The 8891-nt window shown below is 30.6% G+C and overlaps 1 protein-coding gene and 1 long non-coding RNA gene across 2 annotated transcripts in view; one reads left to right on the plus strand and one right to left on the minus strand.

Annotated features, from left to right (window-relative positions):
• Positions 1–8891, plus strand: part of LOC108690240 — a 36851-nt gene that overhangs the window by 11612 nt on the left and 16348 nt on the right. Inside the window, exons 6-10 of the mRNA XM_018197427.1 lie at positions 161–505; positions 1398–1789; positions 2134–2401; positions 2934–3196; positions 3327–3537. Coding sequence (XP_018052916.1) covers positions 161–505; positions 1398–1789; positions 2134–2401; positions 2934–3196; positions 3327–3537 — 1479 coding nt within the window. The remainder of the gene's footprint in view (positions 1–160; positions 506–1397; positions 1790–2133; positions 2402–2933; positions 3197–3326; positions 3538–8891) is intronic.
• Positions 1–8891, minus strand: part of LOC108690241 — a 16580-nt gene that overhangs the window by 380 nt on the left and 7309 nt on the right. The window contains exon 2 of the long non-coding RNA XR_001931870.1: positions 2865–2866. This is a non-coding gene — a long non-coding RNA (uncharacterized LOC108690241). The remainder of the gene's footprint in view (positions 1–2864; positions 2867–8891) is intronic.

Here is an 8891-nt window from a genome sequence, read left to right on the forward strand (position 1 = left end):
TATATATATATAAATTCTAAAATATTCTATACTTTTTAAGATTTTTATTGTATAATTTTTAATAAAATCTTATAAAATTAAATTATTAAATCATATCATAGTTGACTCAAACAATCTTTTAAACATCTTTCTTTATATTTTTGTCAATTTCTCCTCATAGGTTTAATCAGATCGCTTGGCAGAGTGAAGAAAGAGATGCGATTGACGCGATACTTTACTTATATGTTGGTGTCCGTCTGGAAGATCATGGCATTCTTCATCAGCTCGGTACTGATATTGCATATCAAAGGAGATAATGTCGGGCATCTCTTCTCCATGTTGAGCAATGCCTTCGGCGACCATAAGATCACAGTCACTTCCATCAAGTCGATAAACAGCGGCAGTTTGCCTGATCTCTCGGAGATTTTGACGGGCGACATCACCGAGGTCGTTAACGCCGACTTCAACACGCCCATTTATGTCCTTCTGCTGCAAATCGCTGGCGCTTACTTCGCCTACGTATTTGGTGAGCGATTCATGAGGTTGAAGCTAATTTGGGGAAAGATAAAAATAATATAATCATAAAAGTAACACTAAAACTTGGGATTTGAAGCTAACTTGGAGAAAAATAAGAATAATATAATCATGGCTCTTGTCAAATAAGTATATAAGCCACACAATTGGAAAATTTGTGTTAAATTTATATCACATGTCTTTCCTAAACAGTCTCAAATATCTGTTAATTTAAGACAAGATGAATATTAGAAAATAACACAAATATTAATACAAAAAATTAATACAAAAACACTGACACAATTTGTAAGCAATTGTGAAAGCATAATTTTTCGATAAAATTAACATTTAAATTAACACATATTATGCATTTATCTTGAAATTTACATTTTAAAACATATGATTTTTAGTTAAACATATGATTAATTAAACATATGATTGTTAGTTGTTACTCATTCATAATTGTTATTTTTAAACTAAGCGTTCCACTTAGCACTTACAACGCTAGCGAGTATTTACACAATTTAAGAAATGTTGAACATCAATTAAATCAATTTAATATAAAATATTCAAATAACAAAATAATAACATCATATTACATTAAATTAACATTTTTATATGTTAAAAATGTAAAAAAAAATTTAACGAAGATCGCTTTTAACACAAATATAAAAATAAATGCGCGTTGAAAATGTTTTTACTATACTATATTTAACCGTCTTTTGAGAGGACTATTTAATTAAAATTCGAATTATATATGTAGTAAAACCGTCACAATTGAAATAACACGGAAAAATATGGAAGTTCATATTTTATAACGTGGTTAACTATTTAATTAAGCAAGAGATTCTCCATTGAACTCAAAGATGCTCTTTAATTAGTGTTTAATTCATTTCATCTTCCAGGCAAGTTTGCATGCAAGATCCTGATTCAAGGCTTCAGCTATGCGTTCCCAGTGAATCTTACGATACCGGTGTCGATCTCGCTTCTGATTGCCGCATGTGGTCTTCGCAACAACGATCCATGTTTCTTCCATGGCACAGTACCGGATTATCTGTTTTACGAGTCGCCATTGCCAAACTTCCTCAATGACTTCGTGTCGAAACAATATGCCTGGGTGTGGTTGTTGTGGCTGTTGTCGCAGACCTGGATCACTCTGCACATCTGGACGCCCAAATGCGAGCGTCTCGCGGCCACAGAGAAGCTCTTCGTCGTGCCGATGTATGACTCTCTACTGATCGATCAGTCGATGGGCCTCAATCGAAGAAGAGATGATCAACCAGAAGTCAAAGTCGAAGTAAGATATCTTCAGTTAGAACGGCTTTGAATAAAATTTGCAAAAAATTAATTAACGTTAATGCATGTTAATTTTTTAATTTCTTAGTTCTTAAACAATCTTTATTTAAATATCTTAAATGAAGATCTTAAGAATCTTAAACAAAAATGTCTTAAATCTTTTAAATATTTTAAATAAAGATTATTTTAAATAAAAATAGAAATTAAACTAATTTGATTCCTTAATTTCTCAATTCAGTTAAAATGATTCAATTCAAATGATGGATTATTTTAAATAAAAATATAAAATCATTGTTACCTTGAAAATGTTAGTTTTTAAATTAATCTGTTCGGGTTAATCGACAGGATCTGGCAGAAATAGAGAAGGAAAAAGGTGACGGCGACTATGAGACAATCTATGAACAGACGGACGGTTCAACCACACCTCCATCCGCGGTGAAGAGCAGCGATCATGTAACTAGGATCTATGCTTGCGCTACTATGTGGCATGAAAATAAGGAGGAAATGATGGAGTTTTTGAAAAGCATTCTGCGTCTGGACGAGGACCAATGCGCGCGGCGCGTCGCCCAGAAATATCTCAAGGTGGTCGATCCCGACTACTACGAATTTGAAAGTGAGTAATATTGCATTAGCAATTTAGGTAATGTCGTCGCCTCGGTAGAAAAATGTCACAACTAAAAAAATCAACATTAGAATTGCAGTTTGAATTAAAAAAAATCAACATTAAAGTTGTGTTCGAATTTTAAAAATTCATGATATGATTTTAACGAGTGGAATACATATAACTAATATAATAATTAAAAGTATAACATAGAAAATAAAGGAAATTATGCATATTCGTTATCCTAATTAAAACATTCCCAATCAGCAGACGTCTTTAAAATATATATTTATATTAAATTATATATTTAATATTAATTAATATATATTTAATATTAAATAATTATTTAATATTAAATTTTTAATATTATTTAAATATTAAGAATATATTTTAAAAACATTGTCTACTGATTGTGTTGTTCCAATTCGGAATTTTAAAAATGTTCTCTTAAAAAGTTATAAATTTTGAGATGTACCACTTTTCTATCAAAACTGTGATATGTCTATCTATTCATTGCTTCACATGTGGAAATGTGTTCCTCCAGCTCACATATTCTTCGACGATGCGTTCGAGTTGTCCGACCACGACGAGAACGAGTCGCAGGTGAATAGGTTCGTGAAATTATTGGTCGGCACATTAGACGAGGCCGCGTCGGATGTGCACAAAACGAGAATGCATGTGAGAGCGCCTAAGAAGTACCCGACTCCGTATGGTGGACGATTGGTATGGACTCTTCCTGGAAAGACGAAGATGATTGCCCATCTAAAGGATAAGAGCAAGATTCGACATAGGAAACGATGGAGTCAAGTATGCATATTATTAAAAAATATGACTATAATAGTAAAATTTTTTAGAGTGTCCTGAGAACTTCATTTATTTATTTAGTTACAAAATATTAGAGATTGCCTCGTAAGAAAGTATTCACTTCTTGATTTAGGTAATGTACATGTATTACTTACTGGGTCATCGGCTAATGGAATTACCGATCAGTGTCGATCGCAAGGAAGTCATCGCCGAGAATACGTTTCTGTTAACACTAGACGGAGATATTGACTTTCAACCGGCGGCGGTGAAGCTTCTCGTGGACCTGATGAAAAAGAATAAAAACCTTGGTGCCGCTTGCGGTCGCATTCATCCGGTTGGTTCCGGTAAGTCATTCTAGCACAAAAAAATAACATGATCATATATATTTAAGTAAGTAAAAAATAATTACAATAAATGTATTTAATCAAAATAATTAATGCAAAAGATTCTCATTATTAAAATGAAATAATAATAGAAATAAAGGTTACTAAGAGCTCGGATATAATAATTATGCCTCAAACATCTTCATATAAAATATATTTATTTAAATACATCAGTTTCATTCAGACGTTCAGCATTGAACCTAATCTTAGCAGCTATGCTCAGAAATGAATAAAAGAAGTTAGAAATGAATAAAAATCATATCTGAGTACATTATGGAAATGTTTGGAATGGATTTCGGAATTATTTCGTTCCCCTAAAAAAATATAATATAAAAATCTAGGAAATAATTAAACAATCGGAATCTATTTCAATTTGTAATTATGTAATTCCAATAGTTCTATTAATTCAATAATTTCATTATTCCATCAATTTGAATAATTAATTAATTTCAATAATTTCATTATTTTATCAATTTTAAAAAATAATTATCATTTTTCTTTCTTCATTCCGATACTTTAGAAAAAGAAAGAGCAATATGATTCAAATTATTTCACAAGTGCTCGTAAAAATCTGTACATTTCGAGCCGATTCCTGCAGGCGCCGTTTATTATCTTCTCATTATCGTTCGAGGCTCGGCGGCCTAATTGCCGATCGCGCGCGACATTGGCTCAGAAGCGTGTCCCTATACCAGAAAATATACTGGGAGCGCACGAGCGCACCTTCTTAAAACGTGATTTCATGCATGAATATGTATAAATATGTATAAACATACATATAAACTCGCATAAATATTCATAAACATGTGTAATTATGTATGAAATATGTTCATACATGTTCATACATGTTCATATTCACATTCTTTTTTTTTTGTAAAATTACTTTTTAATGTAACAGAAAATAATAATAATGTGAAAACATTAAAAATAATTAAAAATAATTTAAAAAGATAATTTTCGCACTATTTATTTTATAAAAAATCAAGGAAGGATTTGAGGAAATTATTTATGTATAATTATATATAAAATTATGCATAATTATGTATGAGCAATTTTTTTTACATTTTTCCAAATTTATTTTTTCTAAAGCAAACAATGCGAAAATTATTCTTTTAATTATTTTTTATGTTTTCACATTACTATTATTATTTCTATTACACTAAAAAATGATTTAATTTACAAAAGAAAGAAGGATATGTATAAACATGCATATATGAACATATTTCACATATAATTATACGTGTTAATGAATATTTATGCACGTTTATGTATTTTTATACATATTTATACATATTCATACATGAACAATTTTAATTCCTCCAAATCATTATTGAAGTATGTTTTTTATTAAATAATTTCTATTAACATAAAACTTTCTATTGTTAATTTATTCATTGTTTCTTAATGATATACTTATATCTTAACGTAATTATCTTACATTTTTTTAATGTATTAGATTATATATTTTTTAATATATTAGATTGTATTTATCGTAACCCATACAGCACAGAAATATTGCAGCAACATTGCAAAAATATTGATACGTAATGTTGCAGCAATATTACAATATAATATGCAATATTAGGTTTTGCACACAATGAAAGAATATTTGCAGTATTACATAGAAATATTGTAATAATGCAGCAACACTACTGTAATATTGCAACGTTCCTGCAATATTTATTATAAGATTTTGTACTATATAAATTTAAATATAAAAAATTAGAAGTAGGAATTAAATGTAACATACAATGAATACAAATAAAATATGATTTCATAATTAATTATGTTTTTATATTTTATAGGCGTGTTCCGATATACACTGCCAGTACTGAAAATCGACAGTATATATAACGTGAAATATAAATTTTCAGTACTATTTGTGCTAAATATAAATATATTTTATTTGTATTTCATTGTATGTTACAGTTAACTCCTAATTTTAATTTTTTATATTATACGTCTTATATTTTATTATTGTGCATTATATTTAATCCTTACTTCTAATTGTTTTATATATATAAATTATAGGCACAATTCTTATAAATTATAGATATATTGATTATGTTTACACTTTATGTCCGTTTCCACTAATGTAGATTAACTTTAATTTCGGCTCAACTTACTCTTCGTCTTTTTCTAATCTTTAGAATTAGAAAAAGACAAAAATAAGTTGAACTGAGATTAAAATTAATCTATATTGGTAGAAATTAACTAATCGGGTTTAATAATATTCGTAGTTAGAAACTAACTATTCATTCCATTTTTCAGAGGAATATAGTTATAAGATTGAGTTTCGAAACTCAGTTTCAGTTTCAAAACTACAGATGTTATGAAACCCGATTAAGTGTGCCGTGTAAACGTGATCATTAATTCCTATTCTTCCATTATGTCCAGATCCTTATTTTATTGGGTTTTTATTATATTATTATATATATTATTATTATATACAAATCAATATATAGTCTTAACATTTAAAGTGAACTTTCTAACAGAAGCACAAATCGACACAATAACAAGAGTCATTTTTATCTTTGCTTCTTTTCTGAACAAGGACAAGATGACTCTTGTGTCAATTTGTGACTCTTGCTGAAAATATTTTAAATACTGCTGCAACATTGCTGAAATAATATTGCAAAAAGAAGTCTTCGCAATGTTTTTGCAACATTGTATTGCAATATGCAACATTGAAATGTTGCAACAATGTTGTTATAAGTTTCTATGCTGTATGAAAACGGAATCTATTAATACATTTTAAAAAATATTGTAAGAAATTACGTTAAGATGTAAATATATCGTTAAAAAACAAAGAATGAATAAATGAACAACAGCACAGTTTTATATTAATAGAAATAAATTATTTAATAAAAAACATATTTCAATAATGATTTGGCGGAAAGTGCGCTCCCCATATTTCGCGCGCGCGCGCGCGCGCGCGCGTGTGTGTGTGTGTGTGTGTGTGTGTGTATTATTACCAGGTGTATAAGTTTAAATCCGCTGTTTTTTAGTCAGAAAAACACATTTTTTTTTCCTAGGAAGCAAAAACAAATTTATTCAAAGTACTTGTCCTCGCTAACTATACATTTTTCCCATCTTTCGGGCAATTTGTATATATCACGCCAAAAAAATTTCTTATTTTTCGAGGCAAATCACTCATCAAGCCATTTTCGGACATCTTCGTAAGAATCAAAGTGCCGCTCAGCGAGCGGCCCATCGATGAAAACAGGTGATAGTCAGAAAATGCCAGGTCTGATAAGTAAGCGGGATGCGGTAGCACTTCCCAGTTGAGTGTCTCCAAGTAGTTTTGGACCATTGTTGATGTGTGCGATGGTGCATTGTCGGAGAGGAAAATTAGCTTGTCATGTCTTTTCCGATAATGCTTTTTTCACGCAGAGCACGGTGAAATTTGATCAATTGTTGATGGTAGCGGTGAGCATTAATAGTTTCACCAGGTTTTAACAGCTCGTAGTAGATGACACCTTTCTGATCCCACCAAATGCACAGCATCGTCTTCCATTCGAAGCGATTTGGTCTTGAGAAAGATGTTGATCGGGATCGGGGAGGGATCAACCCAAGATTTCTTGCGTTTAGGAAAATAGATTCACTTTTCATCGCCTGTCACAATCCGATGCAGGAACGACTTTCTTCTTTGTCTGGCAAGCAGAATTTGGCATGTGTTTTGGCGTCGCTCCATCTGTCGTTCAGCTCATGCGGCACCCATTTTCCGATCTTTTGAACCTTCCCCATGGCATGTAGCCGCATGGAAATGGCTGCTTGAGAAACATCCCATTGCTCGGCAAGCATTTTTTGCGATTGGATATGGTCCTTGTTCAAAAGAGCTTGCAATTGATAGTCCTCAACCTTCCTGGGCCGATTTTCACGCTTCTTGTCACTCAGGTCAAAATTGTCGTCATTGAATCGGCGAAACCAATCTCTGCACGTTGTTTCCGATAAAACATTGCCATAGGCCTCCATATTCGATGCGATTCGCCAGCCGATTTCTTCACAGAAAAGCAAAGCTTCCCGCATATGCTTTTTTTTCAGCAAAAAACTAGACATGATTTCGAAAGAAAAAATGTATGTTGTTGTTTGAAATTGCTGATGATGTGCACTGGTTAATGTTGACAGATGTCAAACACAAAAAAAAAAAGTGTGTTGTGTGCCTAGGGTAGCTTTGTACGCTCACTAATGCCACCTAGCAAACAGCGGATTTAAGCTTATACACCTAGTAAATTAAAATAATCCGTTAAAGGGATCGGAGCACAAGATATTCTTCGCTATTGTTATAAATTACAAAACATTATATTTACTAACTAATTAAAATACAGACATTTTGACCTTTTATCAGGTCATTTTCAATGTTAAAACTATCGTCTACATTAAAACAATGACATACTAAAAATTCCAAAAAAGTCTAACGCATACAATATAAAAACCTCAATCCTAAAGCACCAACGTATGCAATCCGAAAATTTTGATATGACCGCAAGAAGTTATAGGATCTTGTTTTACACTTGTCAGTTTAAGAGTGAATCTCATTTTATTATATAGTATCAGTTACCGATGATAATTTGTAATACTGTTATTTGATTTCTTCTTAAACTACAGATGTAACTTGTCCATGAAATCGTGATGATGTATTGCCATGTAATAATTCAACCTATTGAGAATTTACGTAAATTCAAATGTCGCAAGATTTGTATTAATACCTATATTACTACCAATGAAGATGATCAAAATTACAGCGTATAATAGTATATATAACATAGTATATATATATACAACAGTATTAAGATCAGAACTCAAAAGGTATAAAAAGTATCATGTTCTTCCGTGTTTCTTAACAACTTATTTTAAACTGATATAGACACAATTAACGAAAAAATCATCAATTGTGAGAAAGTTCGAAGGAGAGAGAAAAGATGACAGGAAATATTCAGGAAGAGGAAAATGCTTGTATAACGAGAGAGTATATTTCTGGTAACGATTCTCTCTGTCACTTTGTAAATTAAGTCCATTCTTTTATTTTTTTATAAAAATCATCTCGGAAATTAGTTTTTTGTTATATGATGATTTCCTATCTAAAATTCTTGTTCCAATCAAAAATATAACCAAGTGAGATCCGATGATTAGATATCATATAAAAGCTCTGAGTCCTTTAATGAATTATTTTAATTTATTTTATTGAGCATTGATTTATTTTTTATTATATATTATTAAATTATTATGTATTATTATATATTATTATATATTATTAAATTATAACTTCACATTTAATTACAATTTTCAAGCAATATATTATTTTTTCATACATAATT

This window comes from Atta colombica, unplaced genomic scaffold (genome assembly GCF_001594045.1).
Source record: "Atta colombica isolate Treedump-2 unplaced genomic scaffold, Acol1.0 scaffold30, whole genome shotgun sequence".
In the NCBI taxonomy this organism is placed as follows: Eukaryota; Metazoa; Arthropoda; class Insecta; order Hymenoptera; family Formicidae; genus Atta; species Atta colombica.